The 25,362-nt window shown below is 38.2% G+C and overlaps 1 protein-coding gene across 2 annotated transcripts in view; it reads right to left on the bottom strand.

The window, feature by feature from the left end:
- PRKAA1 (protein kinase AMP-activated catalytic subunit alpha 1) overlaps positions 1–24,162 on the bottom strand; it is a 26,080-nt gene extending 1,918 nt beyond the window's left edge. Inside the window, exons 1-6 of one of the 2 annotated variants that reach the window (XM_029284885.1) lie at positions 24,036–24,162; positions 11,351–11,492; positions 9,791–9,884; positions 6,514–6,658; positions 4,678–4,765; positions 2,361–2,940 (exon numbers count right to left, since the gene is read on the bottom strand). In XM_029284885.1, coding sequence (XP_029140718.1) covers positions 2,580–2,940; positions 4,678–4,765; positions 6,514–6,658; positions 9,791–9,884; positions 11,351–11,492; positions 24,036–24,138 — 933 coding nt within the window. In that variant the 5' untranslated portion in view covers positions 24,139–24,162 and the 3' untranslated portion in view covers positions 2,361–2,579. The other variant, XM_029284884.1, reaches the window with a different exon arrangement.
- Between the last annotated feature and the right edge of the window lie 1,200 nt (positions 24,163–25,362).

Genomic DNA, 25,362 nt, shown 5'->3' with positions numbered 1-25,362 from the left:
TCCAAATAACCAATTTCACATACCATCAATGCTACGGAAGTCCAGTAGATAAGTCCTGCTATCCACCTGGTATAATTGCAGGCTCATTTTGGAATATGTGCCTGTTACTGAATTCTTTCTCCGAACACGCAAGTAGTATGGATTTACAACCTAGGAAACAAAGTAGAAACTTAGCAGAAAACATGAAAAGAATCATTACATTGATTGTCAGTATCTCTATTTGAAATCACCATTTGTGCGGAGACAATTTAAGCAATCTCACCTTCCATTCATAACCCAACTGCTTGATTGCCCGACAAACTTCAGCCATTATGTCATTTGGCCGACTCTGACTCCGTATTCCTAAATGCCATTTAGCTCTTCTGACCCCCTGATGTTTGGACTTTTGTGGATTTAGCTCATCAAGTGTGTGGCGTGACCGTGGTACTTCAGCAACTAAAAATGGCACTCTTTCAGGGTGAGGTCGGGAAAAATGGTCATCAAGAAAGGAATCTGGTGGGCTTGTAGCTAAGTAGAAGTCTTTTGCTTCATTCATTATTCTTCTGTTATCTATAATGAGGTGATAGGCAACTGCTAAAGGATCCTGATGATTGCGATTATACAAGCAGCTTAGCACTTCCTCCTCTGTACATTCAAACTTATCACAGACTTCTTTTAAGGCTTCATCATCAATCATAGTTGAACTGTAAGAAGGATCTTCAGGAAAGAGGTACTTGGGGAGGTCTTGCTTAAACCATTCGTGTTCCCTAGAGGCAAAGCAAGAACCATTTTAAAAGCTAGCTGTTCAACCATTTTGCCACATTTTATTGACAAAACATGCAAACTACACAGAAAAAAATATGCTAAAATAGGTAAAAACATTTCCTCTTCCAATCTATATATGGATTTCATTGAACTTGAAAATAAAGTCCAGTTAGATGCTGTGACTGTAATAATAACCACCAGATTCAAACATAAAGAAGAGACTGGACAGCCATTTGTCCGAAATGGTATAGGGTTTCCTGCCTGAGCAGGGGGTTGGATTAGATGACCTCCAAAATCCCTTCCAACTTTATTATTATTATTATAATCTTTTAAGCAATTTTTCCTCTTTTTTAATAAATCTGAAGATCTTACTGATACGAAATAAGTCATCCTTATAATTAAAACAGGCAGCTGGAATAAGTTACAGTACTGCACTTACAATGAAATGTTAATTTTTTCTTTAACCTCTATGGTGTGAATATTCCATATGAATGTTATTTGTAAAAATATTCAGAGCATAATTAAACACAATATAAAAATTAAGTTTTAAAAATCAGCATAGGAGTTTAAAATATTAATAGAAGGTTTTTTTAAGAAACAGATTTTCTGCAAGTACTGCTTTTAAAGTAAAATTTCACAAAGGTATCAACAAATCAAATGAAATTGCGAATGCAATATAAAATAACAATATGCTTTTTATATTGGTACATTAAGTACCTTTTAAAAACAATTCATAAATTTGGAATGTGTTTGTTTTTATTGAGTTCGGCTATCCCCAAAACACCGAGGTTATAAACCAAAAAGATCTGATTAGGAATAATGAGAATTGTAGAGTAACTGCATCAGGGGAGAGAAAACCAGTTTGTTCAGGGGCAAGGAAAGTCTTCCGGGTTGGGGCCTGGAATGAGTTTCCTGACTTGCTAGTTGGCTGGAAAAGGCCTTCTAGTAGGGTGGTGTCATCACTGTAAAAAATAGGATGAAAAATCTTCACTCATTTTTTTTGAAATGGAGGGAGAGTTAAAATTTGGAACTGGACTGCTTTGTCTCCCGGAAATCTCAAATGCCTATTTGCACTTAAACTGCTTCTCCAGAAACCCCCAAAACTGAGTGGAAATTAGGGTGCCAAATTTTCAAGCATTTGTGGGGGCCTTGGTGCTCTCTGAGCTTGGTTGTTTTCATTAACAAATTAGGTAACATCAGTGTACCAAAGACCTGTAGTTCAGACATGTCAAACTCACGACGTGACGTCGCGCAACGTATCGGCACTGTTTTGCTATTGCTGGCAATGGGGTGGGCGCGGCTTCCGAGTGACGCATCCGGCCCATGGGCCGGCAGTTTAACATCCCTGCTGTAGTTAGTTCAACCCTGAGTTACAAATACTCTCTTCTTTCAATTTCAAACATTTTTTACCACAAAATGTTGGCCATGTGATTCTATGATCTTCTAGGGGCTACAAGTTTGATGACACATAGTTTGAGCAATGACTATTCCTGTGTTAGGGGAATTCTATAACACAACATTAGTTTATTTTCTTTCTTTCTTTCTTTCTTTCTTTCTTTCTTTCTTTCTTTCTTTCTTTCTTTCTTTCTTTCTTTCTTATGCCTTATATTCCCTATAAAGTGACTCTGGGCAGCTAGTTCAGATCTTGGCTTAATTTTATATATCATAATTTAAATGAAGACAAATTTAGTTCAATCCATATGCAAAGATAATGTGCACTTAATTCAAATAAATAAATAGATGCTTTCTATTGCAGATCTAATCTTTAGGTAACCTAAAACAAACATGACTTTAGAGTGTATTGGACTCAATTTTTGATCCAACTCCCTTTTGATTCAACTCAGCCTAATCACAAAATGGCTTAATATGATACAACAACCAAGCCAATGTGAAGCCAACAATTGAATAAAACTTGCACACCGTTTTAGAATGATAACTGTATCCGTGACAAAACCAGATGCTGTAAGGTACCTTATGTCTTTCACTGTAGCTCTCTTCATAGGATCCACCTGTAGCATGTGTTTCAAGAGACTAATTACTGCTGAATTTAAGTACTGAGGCGTATAAAAGATACCATCACATATCTTCTTAAAAAGTGTTGGCACATGATCATCATCAAAGGGAAGAGTTCCACATAATAAAGCATAGAGAATAACACCACTGCTCCAGATATCTACTTCTGGCCCTGCGTATAACCTGTAAAATGGATATCATATTTTTTTTCCAAGTAAAAAATACAACATAAGCTACTGTTACACTGGATAATTAGCCTTTTAGCAATGTTTGTGAAAGACTACATAAGCACTGATATTCATGCAGTTAACTCCTGATTTTTAACATAAAATAACAAAACTGGAAAAGTGAGCTAAGTTCTATAGTCAGAAATATAATGGGCTGATATAAGTCCAACATTGTCTACTGATTTATACATTGGTAACATGACACAGCTTCTCCCCTTCTCTGAGCAGCTTCCTTTCTAATTATGCTTAATCTAGGATTAGTCATTGTGTCTAAAGCAACAGAACCACGCCCTTACGTTTCAGAAAGTAGTTAAATGCAAGTTTTGATTACTTTAGCCCTCATTAGCATTATGTAGTGACTAATTTAAGGTAAGAGGAATAGGAAATTTAAGGTAAAGACAAGATGGAATCATTTCCCTCACATGGAGATGATGCCATACAAAACACCATGCCCACTCCTGATTTTATTAGCTGCAGTTGATTTTATTAGCTGCAGTTAAAGCGTAGATCATATTACACTGAGGAACTGTTGTGAGCTTAAAAACAAAATATGCTCAGGAGCTCCTTGAATGAAGAGTGTAGTTCAAATGCAATTTATACTCAGCAATATAACATACAACCACAGAATTGTATTATGTATAAAATAATCTGGGAGCCTTGAAAACATTTTCAAAGTATCGATAGTCTTTTATCAAATTGCCAAATTAAAATGACAGAAAGAAAACCTTGTAATCTGGAAAATGTGTTTCTGACAATATATATCATGCTATAATTATTCTGAGCCAAAAGGGAAACCAGTCTTGGGACCTTGTATTTTTTGCAACTTCAAACAAAAGAAATGAGTTTTTTGTCTTCTTCTAGGGTCAGGAATTTGTATGTTAAAACATTTAAAATTAATATCAGCAAAAACGTATTTTTGAACTTAGACAAGTCAGAAATTTGTTTGCACATAATGGTCCAACACAGAAGTGCCTTCTTCTACTTCCTAAGACCCTTTCAAAGATACTTGGCACATTGTGATTTTCCATGAGAGAAAGGCAATATATACAATTATATTAAACATATTAATCATATTAAAACTTATTAACTGTATTCCAATTTTATTATTAAAGTTTAAGTATAATTAAACAAAAAGAGAGTCTGAAGCAGATTCTTGCCCACCATTCAAAAGTTGCCCTTAGCCCATAAAATCCTGGGCATCGGTGATTTAACATATAATGTGCACGTCACAGCAACCCTTGACTTCTAGGCTCCTCCTCGCTGCCTGAATGAGTTTGGAAGCTTTTAATTTGAATTTTTTTATAGTTGTCATATTGTCCAGAGTAAAAATCATTCTTAAGAATTATAGTTAATAAATGCCTAAACAACCCAAATTAAAATACTATAATCTGGCTTGTTTGACACACAAGGTCAAGCTAAAATTAAAATTCCAGAAGTCCTTCTGGTGTGCAGGAGGACAATAAACATTTGCCGTATGTTATGTTAAGTCGTGGTTTGATGTGACGTGTGATCACAACAATCACAGTCTTGTGCACAGAAACACTTAAGATGAAATCAAAAGAAACCATCAAAGCCAGGAATTTCAAATTTCCAAACCTGGAAGTTTCTCAATCTACCTTGCAGCTTTAACACTGAAGAGCAGGGCTTTGATTTTGAGCATACATATATACATTTATCCAAGAAGAGAAACTACCTTCCTGAAATTACTTCGGGAGCAGCGTAGTTAGGAGAACCACAGCTCGTTCTTAAAAATTCTCCATCTGACATCATATTTGAGAGACCTGAAAATGCACAAGAGTTCAAATGAAGACCCACAAAAAAGATTAACAGATATTTAAACTTCTCAGGGAGAAGAGATCATATCGTATTCGATGACAGCATCACAGGCAGGAATAAAATCAGAATCATGTGTGTAATATTTTTTTAAAAAATGGTTCTCTAAATAGAAATGAATACTGCAAAACCTCTATAAAAATGTGACAAGAGTTATGAAAGAGACAAAATGCCCTCAAAGGATCAAGTTTTATTCTAAGTAGCTAATATGCAAATGCCAGGTGAGAAAACACGCGAAGAAAATTGCATTACTTTTTTTAAAAAAAAATAATCATATTTGTTTTATCAACTTTATTGACAGCTCAAAAGTTTTCTTCAAATCAAATATGACTCCTGGGGAACTTGTGATTATACTGATATAATTTTCTTGGCAACAATAAGGAAATTGTTCAATTATGTCCTTCTAGAATGTTTGTTCAGCTTACAGACCTGTAGTTTCCTGGAAGTGTGTCATCTAAGTATAAACCAGGCCAAATTCTGCTTAGATTCTCAAGATCAATAAAGATTTGCTAGATGCCGCTCGCAGACAGTACTTAAATAAGATAAACTAACGAACGATTTAAACCTTACAACAGGAAATTGTGCTTAGTGGAACTTTCATAATTCAAGAGTTAAATATAGCCACCTAGAATCATGCAGTTGAGATAAGAGTGTGTGTGTGTGTGTGTGTGTGTGTGTGTGTGTGTGTGTGAGAGAGAGAGAGAGAGAGAGAGAGAGAGAGAGAGAGAGAGAGAGAGAGAGAGAGAGAGAGAGAGAGAGAGATGCTAGGTGACTGATGGTACTCGAACACTGCCATATCCTAAAAGTGGTACAATCTGTGAAAAGCCCTGCTCTAATGTATCTTTCCAGGTTGCTCAATTTTGTTCTACCTTTATGCCACCTGTCCCATCTACCACTGAAGATTAGTGCAAATGTTACGTTTATCAATATTACTTTTAATATATGGTATGTAATTTTATTCTATTTTATATCTTTTTAGTTTTATTAATAATTATAGGCTAATGGGTTATTTATTACAGTGTTCTCTGGCCTAAAGGCTATAAATAAAGGAGGTAGATTTTTAGTTGGTTTGGAATCAGAAGCAATACGCTCCCTAGTGAATCATTCTTAACTCTGTTCTACTGGCCTCCCCAAATCTCCTTAAGATTTGGGTGCTGACAGCAAAGGGAAGAATGCTCCCCCCTTAAATAAAAGTATCAATGGAGGAAAAATCTCTATATGTACGAGTTAACAGAGTTAAGAAGAGATTATTCACCAGCTCATAAAATAACTCTAAATCCATCTGTCTTTCTTTGCTTGTTTGTGACGTGAGGATGTGCATGCTCCTTTCTGATCTGAACATATGCCCCAGGTGCTATTCTGTCACTAAGTCTCCTTTGGCCCCGAATCAGTAGCTTAGTTAGAAAATAGAGGACGGGAAATAGTGTTACATTCTCCATCATCAAAAAAAAAAAATATCATGTAACATGTAGCATGTAACTCTACCAAACCAAGTAAAATATTATTGTTAAAACCAACTAAGATAGACATAGCTACTACATATGCAATACAAAATCCAGCCACCCATTAGATGGCAATGAAGAAAAGTAGACAAATCCTTGATGCTATCTATTGCCATTCAAGTAGCAATAGGTATTTGAATCTTAACACTCGACAAACAAGCAAATTATAAAGATACGCTTTAAACAGAACCTACCAAAATCAGCAATCTTGGCATTCATGTGTGCATCAAGTAGTACATTTTCAGGCTTCAAATCTCTATGGACCACCATGTGCCTATGACAATAATCCACACCAGAAAGAATTTGCTGGAACAGACGTCTGCTCTCTTTTTCATCAAGCTAATTATTTGAGGAGGGAAATGTGACAAAAAAAAGAGAGTACATTTAAAAAAACAACAAACCCACACATACACCACAAACCGTCTCAGCATTAGTAGCAAAGGAGAATATTTTGCAGCATCACCAGAATCCCCAATGGGACTTTTAAAAGAACGTGTATGTGGAAGAAAAGGGTAAGAAAAAGAATAAGTAAAATTAGGTGAGAGAAGAAGAAGGGAAAAGGGTTTCTGAGTTTAGGAGTGTTCACAAGATGAGTAAAAACAGTCAAGATGACAGCCACAGCTATGATTGAAGCACTTTCCCTCTTTAAGCCCTGCTCATATGACACATCTAAAAATGGGAGGGGCTTCTACCACATAGTTGTAGCCACAGTCCTGAAATTGTTTTGGTTTTTTTTACCATTACTCTGTGTATGACTATCTGAGTTAAAAACTGATACTCCATCAACAAAGTTTACAGGACTGGAGGGTGGTGGGATTAATAAATCACAATCAAGAAAATATATGACACTCACTTTGTTGAAAAGGAGTTATGTAAACTGGTTTAAAAATCAACATTAAAACTTAATTGAGTAGAAACTGTAATGTTACATAATATGGGGACATATTTTCTGATTAAAAATTAATGCAATGTTACAATAGTAGAAATATTAATCATTCTATTAATAACAGTGAAGAAATCCAGCCATTCTTCTTCCATTCGGGAATCTCACTGTGTGAGAATTTGCCCCACCTCCACCCCCAAATCCCAAAGGTTTTTTTTTCTAACCGTAGCTAATCCATTAACAACCGTGTTACTAATTTAACAGCAGTGATTCACTTAATGACTGTGGCAAGAAAAGTCGTAAAATAGGGTAAACATTCACTTAAATATCTCACTTAGCAACATACATTTGGGGCTCAATTGTGGTTGTAAATCGAGGACTACCTGTATTTTGCTGTAAAGTAAAATTGAAAATTGAACAACAAATGCCAAAAAATATGTTACATGGATTACTGCTAAGGTGTAAATGGTTAATGATCAGAACTACTGATTGGAATACTTTCCAGAGACATTAAGATCTAGACCTGGAAAATCCATTGATAAGTGTGTATTTGGGTGTGTGTGTGTGTGTGTGTGTGTGTGTGTGTGTGTGTGTGTGTGTGTGTGTATCCATCTCCATGTTTCTTCAGGTAGTCCTCAGGTAATGTTGGCAATCGAGACAGAAAGTTTCATGTTAAGTGATGCACAATGAGTAGCCCAATCACATACATGATCACATTATTATTGTTATCATTATCATTATCTCTACATGGGGCTCTCTTTGAGGAGCACCCGGAGGCTTCAACTGGTCCAGAATGCGGCCGCGCGGACGGTGTTGGGAGGGACTCGTCGCTCCCATGTAACACCGCTGTTGCGCGAGCTGCACTGGTTGCCAGTGGCCTTCCGGGTGCGCTTTAAGGTGTTAGTTACCACCTTTAAAGCGCTCCATGGCATAGGACCTGGTTATCTCCGAGACCGCCTTCTGCCACAGATTCCCTCCCATAGACCGGTACGCTCCCACAGAGTGGGTCTCCTCAGGGTGCCGTTGGCCAAGCAGTGTCGGCTGGCGACCCCCAGGGGGAGGGCCTTCTCTGTGGGTGCCCCCACCCTCTGGAACGATCTACCCCCCGAGATCCGGATGATTCCGGATCTCCTTACTTTCCGCCGCGCCCTCAAGACATGGCTTTTCCAACAAGCAGGCCTGGCCTAGGGAGGATTTTAAATCGGGTTCATTTTTTCTTTAGAAAATTTTAAACATCACAACTCTAAAATATTTGGTTTTAATTTGGTTTTATTGGGTGGGGATTATAAATATGTTTTTGTTTTTAAATATGTTGTGAGCCGCCCTGAGTCCCGTCGGGAGAAGGGCGGGATATAAATCAAAATAAATAAATAAATAAATAAAAGCATCATCATCATCATCATCATCATCATCATCATCATCATCTCAATTTTTTTGCCACTCAACTTGCTGCCAGTGATTACATCCCTTAGCAATGGCAATCCAAGCAGTCCCTGTTACTGTTGTTAGTAGGTCATTAAGCAAAGATCTCACCTGACAGCTATTTGGGAAGAAGCGCTGAAAGCGCATCTCAGACAAGCGGGCTGGCAGGGAAGAGCTGCTAGAGTGGGTGCTATAGAGTATGCATTGGCAGGCAGATGCTGTTAGCAGGGCACTAAAGTGTGCAGTTGGGCACTATGTAGCATGGCTGGGCATGTGCCCTGGGCAAGCATTTACATAGTGCAGACAGGTGCTACAGAATGCAGGTGATACTGTGGGCAGGCACTATGGAATACAGGATCCCATGTTACCCAATGGCTCCTCTAGAGAAAAAGCAGTAGAAGCCAGAATAATTTTGTTATCTCCTGCTGACTTCCCACTGGCTTTGCCTGTGGGATGAGGACAGGGAAAGTCACACTCACATGACCACAGGATACTGCAATCATTGTTAAGTGTGAGCCAATTGCTGAGTACCCAAATCACAATCAAGTGACTGGAGGGATGCTGTGATGGTCGCAACATCAAGGGCCAGTTTTAAGTCCCCCTTGTTCAGTGCCATTGTAACTCTGAACAGTCACTAACTGAGTGATTGTATCTCAAGGATTATCTCTATATACATGTGTGTTTTACTTTAAATTAGCAGTGGCAACTTTTGATACAAATTTGGAGAAAGTAAAATCAATTATGCAAAGCTGGTGAGGCTGTGCCATGCATTTCAGTAGGAGCTGGTTTCAGAGGGATAATTTTATGAAATGACCATCTCTAGAAACATTTTAAGGTTTCAGTTCATTTTTTGTTCGTGTCCAAATTCAAAATAATAGAAAACAGTACCACTAATTTATGGCAAGTTCAGAAGAGTGTGACAGTTTATTGCCTAAGTGTACTGCAAGCAAGCAAGGATTTATTTGTTCATTCCTACAAACTGCGCAACTGGGATTTTGTTCATATTATAGAGAGAAAAGACCAACACCCACATGAACAGATGATGTACCATGAGCACATTTTTTTACAAAGACTCTGGGGGCATAATTGAACCAACTCTGTGTAAGAGAACAATGCAAGGCTTCAAAATGAAAAGCTGACATTTTGGGGAAATTGGACTTCCTTACCTTTCCATTTTTACAGATATAATCAAACAGTTCTCCTCCTGAAACATATTCCATCACCATAAAAATGTCAGACGGTGTGCTGATAACCTGGTATCTGAGAAAAACATTTAATTAATTTGCTAATATATATTCAGTATATGAAATTAAACAGGTCTTGAAAAACTACACATAGATTAGTAGCCCAATCACATACATGCTCAGCCAGAAGCAAGACTTGAGTTAAAACAGGATTATTCCCTTTGTATCAGCACTACCAAAAGCATAGTGCAGAAGAAAAAATGTTTGTTTTTAAATTCCTTCATGGCTCCTATTAATTAACGGTCACATCACATATGGTAACATTTTTTACAGCAATTGCCATAGCAGCCTGACCATTACCAGGGCTTAAAGCAATTCAGTAAAAACATGTTAGAAAAGGACTCCCATTAGACTTAAAAATTCCTCTTCCTATTATTACATTTTAACATGAAGCTGATAGCAAAGAAGATTCAGTTATGGGGCTTGACACGGAATTTGATCAGTTGACCGTATTTAAAAACCCAATTTCACAAGAAAGGGGGAATCTTTACAAGCCTATTTAAGGTCGCTGCATCGCTGTATTTATTAGGATAACCAGCAAACTGTAACATATGAAAGACCATGAGTTCAAGTCCCGTCTTAGTCATGAAAACCAGTTAGGTGACTTTCGGCTGGTTATTCTCTCTCAGCCCAACCCACCTCATAGGGTTGTTGTGGTGGAGAAAACAGGAGGAGAATGGTGTGTTGCATATGTTCACTGCCTTGAATTATTTGTAAAAATAATAAAGTCAGGATACAAATAAATAAATAAATAAATAAATAATACAAACATATAGCTTATTAGGTGACCCATTCCAAAATCTGATTCTCTTCTTCCTTACCTTTTCCACTGATATATGTCTGCTGTCGACTCCCACTAGCTACCCTTTAATAGTTCAATTGCTAATCTAAGGACCAAATCCCAGCAAGCCATAATGGGTGAGAAAAACAAAATGACTAGGAGAAGCTTCTGCAATACCTCAACTGCTGCACTACTAAAGACCTTTGTTCTATAACCATAAAGGATAACCTTTCCTTTACTCAGATAACAATCACGGTATTTTTCTCATCAGGCAAAACACAGAGCAACATTGGCTTGAGACTCCTGGGGCAATTATTACATACCATTAAGTCTCTTCTGAGAGCAGGGGCAGTTTGTCATACCATGTTTTGGTAAAAGGAATCCTATCTCTTTATTAGATAAAAATATTTCTTTCCTGTCTTCCTTGTTGCCACCAAATACATCACTTCTCAGGCACTGAGTCACTATTCATTTTCATTACTGGGATGGCTACCAACAATCCTTTATTTGACACTGAAGTAATCAGTTTCCCAACTCTATCCAAATTATAAACGGTGGTCTACCATTAGTGATTTATACCACAATAAGTAAACAGGACTGTACCTGAAAAACAGGCTACATTTGTTTTATCCACTGAACAAGAACACTCAGTTTCTCAAGAAACACCCCAAATAAGAGAGCTTATTCTGAAAGAAACTTACAGTTTAATTATATGCGGATGCCGAAAAAGTTTCAGGTTCTGAATCTCTCTACGGATTTTCCCCACAACGTCAAGACTCCGAATTTTCTGCCTATTCAAGATCTTCACTGCAACTTTGTGCCCCGTCAGTTCATGTTTGCCAACTACAAGAAAGATAAACAAATATTAACAAATGCACACTGCATAAAGTCATTGTTTGCTGAACTAGGAGTCAGTGAATAATAAAAAAACACGGCTGAATTCATACAATACACAAGGGCAGAAATTTATAGATATCTGTGGTTAGATTCAGACAATAAACTCAAAAAATCTACATTATGGTTTTGTAGCAATATTTTATAAAGCATTCAAGATCCCCCAGAACTAAAAGCCTTTCCCAGATACTACTATTTTGTCAAGAAAACAACATGGGCAAACTCATATAGTCACCAGAAGTCACAAGAGACTTCATCTTTATCCAGAGAATGTTATTTGGCAGAGTAAGTGAACAGATATAGGATTCTGAGAGAATATTGTGAACAAGGGTGTACAAAATATACCATTCTAGGGGTAGAATATTTCACATCCACAAACCAAATCCTGTTCTGAAAATCTGCAGGATCATTTCTTTAATGACCAGATCAGCACAATCTGGGGAAAAATGAAAACTCTTATCTCTAGAACGGTGTATGTCGCACATCTGAACTTGTAAGCAGTCTTTAAAAATGGCTGCTAGGAGAGAGACATTAGTTCTTGCTAGGTTGAATGTGTAAATGAGTAAAAAACAATGACCTTGATAGAGATACACCATGTCCGTTACCAAAGCGACAAGGGAAAAAATACTGTATGGCTTAAGTGCAAACCAAGAAGAAAGTCTGTGCAAGTGGATCAGGCAGACACCTCCCTAATTCACATTTCATTTGGGGGGAGGGAGCACAGGGAAAAAAACAGAGCAGAGTCAGACTTGCAAGAGTGATGTTCAATCAATCCCACCAAAAGACTCAAACTACTTTTATTAACGTTGACTATAGTAACAGAAGTTTTATTCCTTGCCTCATACTTCCCCCCCAATTCTCAAACTTGGTTTTTGTCTCAGGGCAGTGATGCATTAGGAGACTTGTCATCTGTCCCTTGTCAGGAACAGATCTCTCCTGATAGCCTTAGAGTTCTCTGTGGAACTTTTGGGCCAGTCTTTTTAGGGAAAGTTCTTGAGAAGATGTGTGGTTTGCAGCTCTTGAAGAAAATAAATTATCGAGACTCTTTTGAGTCAGGTTTCAGGCTGAATTACAGCACCGAGACAGCATTCTGTAGATAACCTACAGTGTATTTGGAATGGGGTTGGTGTACTAGCTTTCCTTGATCATAACATCCATCTAAACATAAAATCCATCTGATTTTCATGGATCATGGAATCCATCTGGAGGGATGGGAACAAAGGGCACATTTTTACAATGGTTCTCCTTCCTCTATAATTCCGGGGTAGGGTGGTGACTTTCCCATGGCCTTTATTCTGCAGGAGCCTCAAGGCTCCCACAAGTCTCCAAACAGCAACATCTATATGAAATTGCTGGGTGAGGTAATTTATTGCAAAGGGCTAAGTACTGATAATATTCAAATATGCTTCTCTGTTTTGAACAATCCAAGTGATGGGCTAAAGACTGTGTATTGTGGTTGTGAGTGTCTGAATGGGAATAACAGGCTTTGACTCAACCCTAATAGGACTGATAGGCTATGTGATTTAGGGTTCCCCAAATCCAGAACTATTTTACTAAACACGGATGGTGTAACACTCACCCAGAGTCGGTGCAGAGAAATAGGTGGGAGCCATAGGCAGAAAGGCCTTTGCACAAATCCATCTTATGTGGCTAATCCTGGACTACCAGGCTCTGCTTGTGGTCAGTCATGCCTTGGTCACTTCTCCATTGGCTTCCTATATCCTGCTCTACACAGGACAGCCCTTAAAAAGCACTAGAAGCTGTAGACACTCAAGAATGTATAGATTGTACACCTTGGCACATCTGTGTAATGCCACTAGTACACAGCTTCATTGGCTCCCAGTAGGTTTTGGAGTTCAATTCAGAATGCTGTTTGGTGGCATTCTGGTTACTTGTGGGATTGCATGTGGTTATGCTCCAAGTCCCTTCCATGAAACAGTATCATCTAGTAGAATCCAGGAAATACATCTTCTCTGTTGCTGCATCTTCCCTATGGAACACTCCCCACCTGCCTCTCCTGAGATTCTGATTCTCCCAATTCTGTTGGCTTGTTTTGTGTTCTGAGACTGTTTTGCAAGTAATGAAATTATTTTATGAAAAAAACACTTCCTGGCAATGTTACTCTACTGTTAATAGCAGAGGAGAGAAAGCAGCATTGGATTAATTGATAATTCTGTCCTCAAAATCAGAAGTAATCAGATTACACTTGCTCCACCAATTGTGTTAGGAAGAAGAATAGAAAAAAAACCCCTTAACAGATAAACTTTCCTTTAATCATTATTCACTTCATTGTGTCCAACCAATCATCTTAGGAGTTCTGAAGGGGTTTGGGGGGGGGGGCATTTCACCTATCTGATTACGTCTATTTTCTTTTATGGAAATGATGAATTATTTTTTTTCTATTTCTCCCTATTCTTTACTCTTGATAGTCTATTCCAAACCATGAGAGGGTGTTATTTTTCTTTCCCATTACCCTTTCTTATTGTGCATCCCCATCTTTCTATAATTTATCACAAGCATTTATTATTACAAAAAGAACTTTGCTGGAAGTGTTATTACAAAAAAATTAATTAAAATGCATGTACTTTTAGAAAACAGAATATAAAGCAACAAAAACTGAAAAGTTCCATACCAACTTCAATTGAGTTCAGCAAATTCTATCTCTAAATAGTAATTTAGCTGTATTGTATCATCCTGGTAAAAAGCACTAGTAGGTCAAATGTTGCTATATACCAGCGGTTCTCAACCTATGGGTCGCGACCCCATTTGGGGTCGATCGACCATTTCACGGGGGTCGCCAAGCAAGGCTGTCCGCCATTTTTTCCCCCTTTTCCAGTGGGTGCCTTACCTCCCTTGGGCTGGGCCAGCTGGTAGTCGGCCTGCTCAGTCTCTGCCGCTTGCCAGCTACGCCTCTGCCGGCACAGGGGGCGGAACCACGCATGCGCGGCACTCCCAAGCAGGGAAAGTCCTCGACTTACGACCGGTTGGTTAGTCCTCGACTTACGACCGGTTTAGTCCTCGACTTACGACCGGTTGGGGGGTCACGGCATTAAAAAGGTTGAGAACCACTGCTATATACCAAATTATATAAAATATGGTAAAACACTATCCTGCAGAGTTTTTCTGATTTTAAAAACAGCTGCAGTGAACTTCTCATTATTAAAAGTCAGATGCTACTGAGAGTCCATATTGTTTGTAGTTTGACTTTACCTGTTTTGTAGTTGGAATATGTGAATTATCTACAATCATACTACAAGATCCATATTTTGCAGTATCTCTGCATGCAATAAATATTCCATATTTGATTTGTGTACGCTTTGTTAACGATGTACTATCAATGAATCTATCTACCAGTGGGAAGTTAAAACAAGCAATATAGAAGAATCTCACATGCCCACAAGACTTGTAATATTCTCAGATTGCACACAGATATTTGGAATTGCAATTTCTATAAATAGGTGTGACATGACACAGAAAGAAGAATCAAAACTTCACAGAATACATCTTTGAGCCACTCGGTATTCCAGACTCTATGTGAAGCTCATTGATTTTTTAAAAAAAAAAAAGAATCCAGTCTCCTACAAGTACACTAATGCACAAATAGATGTCACTGCCCTTAAACAGTACATCTCAGGAACTCATAAAGTGTAAAAATAGGGTTTTCTGTGAAAAGAGATTTGCCAGAACAATGAAAAACTCGCCGAAACAAAGAATATAGTAAGCCTGCAAGTTTAGTCTAAAACTATTTTTTCAATAGATATACCTGTTAGGACAAGGATATCTCAAAGAGAAATGAAGTCTCCTTGCGGGCGGAAGGAAGGAAGGAAGGAAGGAAGGAAGGAAGGAAGGAAGGAAGGAAGGAAGGACTCAATTTTTACAGTCTTATCTTATTCTTATTATTGACCAGACCAGGTCATATGTACTTAGTTTTTATATCTGACATCAGAGATATGAATGACAGGGGTTACACCTAAAAACCGTTTTAATTTCTTCTAAAAGGAAGGCTCTTTTCCCAAATAATTCCGTTAAAAGCAAAGGTCAACCTAGAATTCCAGAAAATACAATAAGTTCTTCTGCCTTAATTAAAACAAATACAGTATTATTTTCAGCCTACAAGGCTTGCAGGGCATATGGTCAGGACACGACCATATTACCAGACAAGAAAGAGCTGAAATTTCCATCTGTTTTTCTTCCCCTCTTAGAGCAACAGATACATAAAGTTTAATATGCCTAGTTTCTTTGTGGATGGTGCATTTTTTTCCGTTTTATTTTGAGAAAAACAACAGATTGTCCAATTTCCACATTTTTCAACCAAACTTTCGAGCAGCATGATCAGGTAGGATTCTAGGGCCTGCAAAGACAGAGTTAAGAACTGCATGTTCTACAACCAACAGTGCAAATTATTTCCATTTTAAAATAATACCAAAGGACTCTATACAGCAAGTAGCACAATGGGGCATAATACACATCAATAATGAATAGATAAGTCTTGGTGACATTAGTGATTAAAGCTGCAGCTTAAATACAAGGAACTACACAATGGGTGTACAGTAGTGAATTTCAAGTGAGTATTTTTCTTTCCAAATAAGGAAAGAAAAAAAACAAAATTACCTTTCTCTACTCAGGTTGCTATTCGACAATTGCAATGAAATCCTCCTCTTTTTGCCATTGGCAGTTGCCTCACAGTTTTTCAAAGACAAAGTCATTAAGCTTTATTGCTCCATTTCTCAAAGATTGCAAGAAAAGCCAATCAAGTCTATTTGCAGACTTTAATAACAACAACAATAATAAAAATCTTTGGCTGGTAATCAGGCACCTCCAAAAGGGGTGACTCAAAATGCACTGACATTTTGTTCATTTTCTCCATCTCAGCATCTGAATCAAGAAGCTCAAAGCAGAGTTCAAATATTCTTACAACAATTGTGTGGGAAAGTCAAAACAGATGCAAAAGTCCTTCTCTCATCAAGACTTCCAGCAAAACAAGACAAGAAACAAACTCTTACTCACTCTAACCATGTACACTTAACATTTTGGAAAATGTAAATCCACAATGGACAAAGTGATGATGGAAATGCACGTGACAATGAATTGGGCATAGCCTGAATTGTCTATTTTTGCCAATTGGGGGGGGGGAGGAATCTTTGCATTTTAAAAACTCTTTAGCACTTATTGCTATAGTAATCTGGCATTATACCTGCGCCTTAAGATTGTAGAAAACTATGTACTCAATTTCCGACCACATTATAAAATTCTGAGAATGTTTTAGGGGCTGCAAAAGAGTGACTTTCAGAATCAGCATAAAGGTTGCCTATATAAATAGTCCTCAATTTACAACCATTCCTTCAGTGACCATTTGAAGTCACCATGGTATGGAATAAAGTAACTTACAACTAGTACTCACATGACTGATTGCATGATCAAAATTCAGATGCTTGGAAACTGGCATGTATTTAATGCACATACCAGCATGTATATAATGATTGCAGCATCCCGTGTCATATGATCACCATTTGCAACTTCCCCAGTCAATTTCCATCAAGCAAATCAATGGGAGATTTGCTTAATGACTGCATGATTTATTTAACAAAAGCAGTGATTTGCTTAACAAACATGGCAAAAAAAGGTCATAAAATTGTCCATGACTCATTTAACAACCGCCTTGCTTTGCAATGGAAATTCTAATCCCAACTGTGGTTATACGTCAGGAATTCCCTATGCTGCTCTTGAAGGATCATCTTGCCCCAAAGAATGAGATTAGAAAATGCTACTTCTCCATAGTTAATATATCATTCTATTTCACTAATAATGTTCATCAATATTTACTGTACTAATAATTCTCTCTCTAGAGCAAGGGTGTCAAACTGCCGGCCTGTGGGCCGGTTGCATCATGCGGAGGCCGTGCCCACCCCAGCTCCGGCAATGCAAAAAAAGTTACAATACGTCGCGACATGTCACGTGACATGGCAAGTTTGACACCCGTGCTCTAGAGCCACTGGAGTAGCACATGAACAATTTAAATAATAAATAATCCAAAGACATTTTTAGTTTATTTTGCTTGCCTTGATCTCAAGCTCATCCAGTGACCATTAGGAATACAATGATAAATTTAAAAAAGAACTATCTTTCCATTCAACGAAAGTTTCTTCTCTGCGGGGCATATTTCTTATCACAGCTGACCAATTGTTTATAAGCATGAATTAGCCCCATGTTTACAAATGGACAAACATTAATAGTACAAATGAAGTAGTTCTCAACAAGCTAAATCTCAATTAAGATGTGCTGAGCCCAGACAGATTTTAGATTTTGCAGACAGAATGACCACTACTTGTCTTCAGCACATAGTAATTAATTTTAAAGAAGGAAGGAATGTTATATTATTCCACTGGGTTCCCATTATCCTTAACTTGTCACGCCCTACAAAGCACAACAACAAAGCTGAGAATATGTTTAGCCTGGCATATGTCCTGCATTACAAAGGAAAGTTTCAACCAAAGTGTAAAAGCTGTGCCGAAGAGCAAAAAGAGAAAACAGCAATGTTAGAGCACAAATATTGTTTTTCACAACAAATTCCAGTCAAGGGTCTTGCTTAAAACTAGATCTTACGCTCTTATGAACAGAAAACATACAGTCCAGTAAACTATAAAAAAAATGACACCAAAGGAGCTCTGGCAATCAATCAATCAGATTAGTTAATGAAGAATCTGTGAATGTCCACATTTTGCTGAACTTTCGACATCTTGCATCTTTGGCCACGTGGTTAGAGTTCCAGGAAGCTGCTGTCCAGCAAAATTTAGAGAACATCAAGCCACATTCCTTCAATTAATATTATTATCTTTCTAAAGGTGTTCAGTCCACTTAATGTAATTCCTTAAGCAGAAATCCACAGAATGTGCCATGTTTATAAATAAGAGTTCCCTGTATGTGGAAGAGAGGCTGCTTAGCAAAATTGCAGACCCCCTCTGCTGCCTTTTTGACTTCCCATTTGAGCCTTCTCTCCAGTGTCAGCATGGCAGAGGTGCCAATAAAGCTGCAACCTTAATACAGGTGTATGGGAAGATGGGAAGAGACATGCATGTTGGAACTCTGCAGCCACTAGCAAACAGAGTACAGCAGCCAAATGAAAGGTATTTTTCCCTTCAGGAATGGTTGGTCCAAAAGGGAGGAAAAGTATAGCAGCCCAGCAAGAGAAACTATAATGAGAGAAAAAAAGCTCTACATGCTGTCCATCAACAGAATAAGAAGAAATCTCAGAGAGAACGAGGGGACTTAAGACAGAGCAAGCTTAAGAAAGAAACATTGATGCATACTAGTAATAGTACAGAGGATAATAGATAATTATAAGAGTAATAAAATAACAGTAATTGAATAGTAATAGTATACTGTAATAATCATAGTAATAACACAATATAGAGATAGCAATAGAAAAGAATATAGGAAGCATTCATATATCATGTTTATGTTTCTTTTTACAAAATAAAAAATCTCCCCAAGCCTTATAGAGAGATATAAAGAAAACATCTGTCCAAGGTCCAGTGCTTTTATGTCTCTCTTGAGTCTGGATCAACCTAAAAAAGGATCTATGACACTATAAATTTAGCAGCAGCAAAGACACACCATAATTGCCATAGTCTGGACAGTATAAAAAGTAATTATCATTTCTCTCAATCTTACTGTAGATAGTGCTACGCAACATTTTCCAAAGCAACTGCATGACACAAACAATGCACTGCCTTTCTTTTTTCTCATATAAATTTCCTTGCCACTTGGAACACAAAATAAATTTTTTAGCGACAAATAAATAAAATATTTAAATTTTCCACCACAATAGTTTGTAAGCTTATTTCATAATTTCAAATCTTTTAGGACAGAAAAAAAACACCAAGAAAACTCTTTTAAGGATGTAGGCTCCTGCTATCATGCATACCTATAATGGGACTTACTCAAATGGAAATATATATTAAATCAGTGTTTTTCAAACTTGGCTTTATAATGTGTGAACATCCCAGAATACATTGGTCACATAATCCACTCCCCAGCAAATTACTGCCACACCAAATATAAGAAGTAGTGGGCCTTCCATCTAGAAGTCAAGCAATCCAACTTACAGGTATCAAGAATCTTGAACATTTTTCAAGAATATAGTACATAGAGTCTCATATGAACTTGTCAATAAGTTCATGAAAGAAAATATTTATTTCAATAGGCATAATAGCTGTGAATCCCCTTGATTATGTATTGATTTTTTTGTTGTTAGAAGTTAAATTGGGGAAGGGGATGGGATGTTCACCATAGCTGGATTATACTAGGATTAAGATGGGACAAGTCAGGTCCTGGATTATCCAGAGGCTTCAAGTTAATCATTTCTGATTGAGGTAGTTCACCTGGAAATAAAGAAAAAAATTCATTTTGAAGCCGAAAGACTACATGTCTGTTTTCAGAAATGCTGAACCACAAGCTGAGATGAGAGCAAGATTCCACTTGTTTATAAACAGAAATTAAATAAAGTCAGTTCAACACAATATTGAGGCATGGCATTACATTAGTCAAAATCTGTCAAGTACATGCTTGCCCTATGTTTCTTAAGATCTAGGACCATTCCCAAAGCATTTAAGTATTTATGGAGCTATCTAAATTAGGGCTCAACATGAAATATAAAAGTAATTCAAACTGATAGATTCCTGCCATTTAGAAGAAAACTATTTTCATGACAAGTACTGTGGGAAGGAGCTTATATTACAAAATATAGTTCATTCAATGGCAATTCAGTTGTAATTCCCTGAAAAAGATGTATATGTGTGTATATATAGAGAGAGGAAATAATCAAATGTCTTTTGTCCAAATCCCTACACTATCATTCAAACTTCAAAGCTGCTAAATTCAAAAATCAAAGTGTTCCAGCATGCTGTTAAGAGACAAATATAAATGTTTTATACTGATTTAAAGACATTACACACAGTGATTCCTACATATGAAGCTATGGGGAACTTGTCTTGACTTAGTTATCAGTTTTCCCCTTTATGCCAATTCAGCTTTGTTAGCATTAGTCATAGATGCTGGAAAAAAAAGCATTAGAAGCTGGCACTTTGATCTTGCATCTAGTGATTCATCCAATTCAAAAATCCTGTCTACAATTAAGAATAACAACATATGCCTACAATATTTCTGAGCATTGTCCAGACAGCAACTGCTGGAACAGAGTCAATTTCTCAACTAAGACTTTGATTAATCTGGTAGCATAATCTACTTTAAAAAAATATTAAGACAGCTATGTTGTAGATGCTGTTCTTATCTTGCTTTTAAGCAGTTTTGCCAATTAACTGTCTTATTAATAGTACCACAAAGTAATCCGATCAATTAAATCTCATATGCACATACTGGGAACACAAATGGATACCTCTGTTTTAGCTCTGGGAGACTTTCTATTAAAGGAGCACAGAAGAATCAAACTGTAAGGTTTGACCTTGTTGGCTAAGGCTAAGCTACCGGTAACTAAAGCGTACAGTATTATAGTAGCTAGCAACCTGACATGCATATAAATCACTTCGAACTGTTGAATAAGAAAGAAAAGGAGAAAACGGAGATGAATTCAGATGCTGTACCCATCTTTAGTTTGGTAAGCTTAAAAATTACGTTACAAGGTACTTCAGAATCCATTCCTTACTTTTTACTACTGGCTGTCATAAATGCTCTAGTCTATTAGCATCGCAATTTATTAGAGAACCCTTTAGTCTTAGCATTTGGGCCCAAATTAACCAAAGGCAAGAACTGGTCAATTGTTTTGTTCTGTTCTAATGAGCAGGTGAGTATCTCATGGATTAGAAAACCAGCCAATCCTCAGTCAAAACCCAATTAAAGAACATGGCCATATGCATAAATTGAGCTGATTAAAGAGTAAATATATAATTACTTTTTGAGAATTTCAATGCAATTTAGTAATACAAGGAATTTCTATACGATTGTGTGAAAATTGGAATTGAACTGAAAGCCCCGAGTCATTTCAAAAGATCTATCACTTTATCTCTTTTTGAAAGAATAACAGCATTTTAATATGGTGTTATACTTTTTCTGCAAAATCAGACTCTTTTCAAAAGGATTTTTCCCACTAGTCTAACTTCTGATAGTGCCTAGAGAATCTGCTGTGAAAGAGCAAATATTGTCAAATATTAGCCATCAAATAATTATGGCAATTTTGCAGACAAAGCTCAAAAGAGTACACAATTTAACCAGCTGCATCTAATAAAGCTTTCTCATACGATCCCTGAGGACAGGAATTTTCCAGAATTATTGATGTTCCAGTAATTCCAAGATTGCTCCTATAATGAAAGCAGCCTTGAGGATCTAAATGGTATGCTACTTAGCTTTACAATACAGCCTGACTCCCTGGGGTCAGGCACAAAACATGCATTGTTTTTGTTATGGTTCACCTATACTGCAGCTGAGCAATTCCAGATAGAGTTAATACTTTTAAATCAACAAATAGTCACCCCTTTCTCCATATGATATTTTGGAGAAGCACAATACCACACATCACACTTACAAGACACAATGGACTAATTAAACCCAAAGAAGAATACAGCCATCTTGAAAATCAAAAGCTGAGTTACCAAAATATAAAAGGAACAAGAATATAAATGCTTACAGAATAAAAAGAGAATGAAATTAGTACAGTATTCTCCTTCAAAATGTTCCTCTGTCCTTGATTCATAGGTAGAATATATATTAGTATACACATCTTTGTATGTGTATGCTAACTCAGTAAGATCTAAGTCATATTGATGACTTCTTGGACTCTCTCTATCTTAGTGCAACAAGTGAGGAATATGCTCCCAAAGAAGACATGACTACCAATTTCAGAATTTAGAAGAGCAAATTCTTATTTAGTTAATCACATTTTAAGTATAACATTAAACATCTTGCCATTCTTTCAATGAGTCCTAACTACATTGCAAAGTTGGATTTATTGTATTATCAATACATATAATTGTAGAAAAGTTACTTTTGTAAATAAAACCTCTTATCAAGCTTACAAAACCAACATTCCTTACTAATCCACAGAAATGCCTTTGGATTTGATTACAAGATTTAAAATCTTTGTATCTTTCAATGAAGACCTAACTAACTAACTAAATAACACTTGAGCAAAGTCCTTTTAAGGTTCTGTATCAAGCAATCTGTCCTTTCAGCATGCTTTCAACAGTGATTTCAGATTTATTATTTTGGAAGAAACACAGTTTCTTCCTTCAGCATTTAACACAATTTAAAAATAAAAACTTTGAAGAAAATGAAGTAGAAATGGCATGCACATACATACATACAAACATACATCTTAATGCAAACACTTCCAGCCAAACCATTCATTTTTTGAAGAGAATTTGAAAACCTCCTTGAAAGTGTTCCAAGGACAGGCAACTGATTTCTACCTCAAACACCTTTATTGTTGTGTCTACATCCTCGTTTTAACTCATTGTTTCCAACAGAGATCTCAGTAAACCGAGTTATGGGGTAGAAGAGAGAACAGCAAGAGGATGCAGCACTGAACTGGCTGAAACTAGATGGGGCAATAATACGGAACTCAGCCCAGCAGGAAGAACAAAATTGGGAGGGGGTTGGTATAACAGCAACAGGGAGAGTCTAAAAGTGGACTTGGATCCCGACGCTACTTTTGCTCCCTCTTCCCTCCTCTAGTCCCGTCCCAAGACGGCCATCCCCAAGGCTGCAATTGCCTGCACAACAATCCAGCGCGTAAGGGAGCAAAGTCTGTGCGGCTCCCTTGCAAAAATTAAAATTAAAATAAAAAAGCAAGCGGGGGGGGGGTCACCCCTCAACATAGAAAAGACGTTTGCAGTCCTAGGCAGGGAAGCCCTTTGAAAGATCGCGGTTTCCAGTCACACTGCAGGAACCCGAGCCAGCCTCGGGGCCACTGGGGGGAAAGCAAAGGGAAAAAAAAGGGGGTGAAGCCGATCGGGCCGCTCCCTCGGCAGCCATCGGAGGCTCCTTATCGGAGCAGAGTTAAAAGCACCCCAGCCAAAAGTGTGTGATTGGGGGGGGGGGATGTTCCTGGGCCGGTGGATGTGAAACCCCACCAAGATGAAAGACAGACAGAGATTAGATAAAGATAGATTAGATGGATGAACTGATCTGGATGGAAGGATGCTCCAGTGCGCTGTAATAATCAGATCACCCCCTTTTCCGCCCTAAAAAGGGGGGGGAGAAGGGTTCTTGCAAACCGGGAGAGGGTGGAGGACAATCCCACGGATACCCTTCCTTAATGCTAAACGACCCTTCCCCCGGGAGAAAAAGATGGGGGGCGCTTCCCTCGAGAACCCCCCCTCCGGGTGAGAAGGACGCAGCCCTGCGCTTCACCTTCACCACCGTCGCCCCTTGAACTGGGGGGGGGGGCGGGGAAGCCGGCCGGCAGTCCGGTCTCCTCGCCACTCCCGCCGCCACCACCACCGCCCTCCCGCTTCTCGGCTCTCCCTTTCCAGCGCTCACCCTTGACTTTGCCGAAGGTGCCCACGCCCAGCGTGTCCCCCAGGATGTAGTGCCCGATCTTCACCCGCCCGTGCTCATGTTTCTGTTTATCCGCCGCCGCCATCTTGCGCCGAAAACCGAGCCTGCGCACCAGAGCAGGGCCTGGACGGTCCCCCCCCTCCCGCTCGTGTAATGTGAAGGGGCGGACGGGGGAGCCCGACGAGACGAGGAGGGACGCGGTCCCTTAAGCGCCCGCCCGACTCGGAATCGCGGAAGCCCGCGCCTAGCCCTAATTATGGGATCGTTGTTTTTATTCTGCCTTTGTACAAGGAGGGCACAAAGGTTATTGTTGAGTCATGCATTTGGTTCGCAAGCTAAAGCGGAGATGAATTTGGTTAAACACTTGGAAGAGGGGAAGCTGTAGGTAAATCCCAGGACTATAGGATAAACTGAAAAATCAAAAATTGACTTATGGCCAAGGATCCAGGAGAAAAGGTGCAACAGGGGGCAAATAAAAAGCTCTTTAACAGTTCTTCCATTGAAAAACCAAACCAAACCCTCACCCATTATTTCAGAACATACAGTGCCAGTTTTCTGGGTACAGTATGTCATTTAGGAATAAGTCTTGGAACAAAATAGAATGCATCCTCCAGCCATTCTCCAGCACCAAATTACAGTTCAGAATGTAGTATAAACACTTTTCTGCATAGAACTGAATAAATGCAGTTATGTCTGGTTTAATTGCACAGCAGCCATTAGATGCCGGCCATACCATGGAGCTGACATATCCATGATCCCTGTATGAGTTGATACTCATTTCCATCATAATTGAAATATTTGCTTCAATAGCACTCCCTAGGAAAGGGAGAAAGTATCAGACTGGGAAACATAAGAACACTAAAACAGGAAGCTGCTACATCTCATATCAAACCATTGCCTTATATAGCTTAGTGCAACTTCTCAGCCTAACAAACAACTCTCATAGATCAGAGATAGACTATCTGTAGCCCCAAACCCAAGTTTCAGCTTTCAGAAGCCCTGAAAATTATTCTGTTGGACTTCAGGAGTAAATTAGAAATTGAAAGGCATGATTTTCCTACCAGTTTTTCAAGGGAATGTAAAGAAAAGTGGGAAGATGTAAAAAAATGTAAGCGGGAAGGCTTAAAATCTGAAATGCACAGATCTGCCCAAAACTCCTGGCCAGGTCCACTGCCTTCCTTTGCTGCTTATTATTTTCAAATGCATCCATTCTCCAAAAAGATGTTAGATCCTATCTCTTGCGATAAGCCGGTGATAGGATTTGGAGCATTCTCCAAATTCTCTATTTTATATATGGGCAGGCAGCTTG

This window comes from Protobothrops mucrosquamatus, unplaced genomic scaffold, assembly GCF_001527695.2.
Source record: "Protobothrops mucrosquamatus isolate PMUCROS unplaced genomic scaffold, P.Mucros_1.0 scaffold1061, whole genome shotgun sequence".
NCBI classification, from domain to species: Eukaryota; Metazoa; Chordata; class Lepidosauria; order Squamata; family Viperidae; genus Protobothrops; species Protobothrops mucrosquamatus.
Note: the sequence above shows the minus strand (reverse complement) of the source record. Positions and strands in the feature narration are given on the sequence as shown.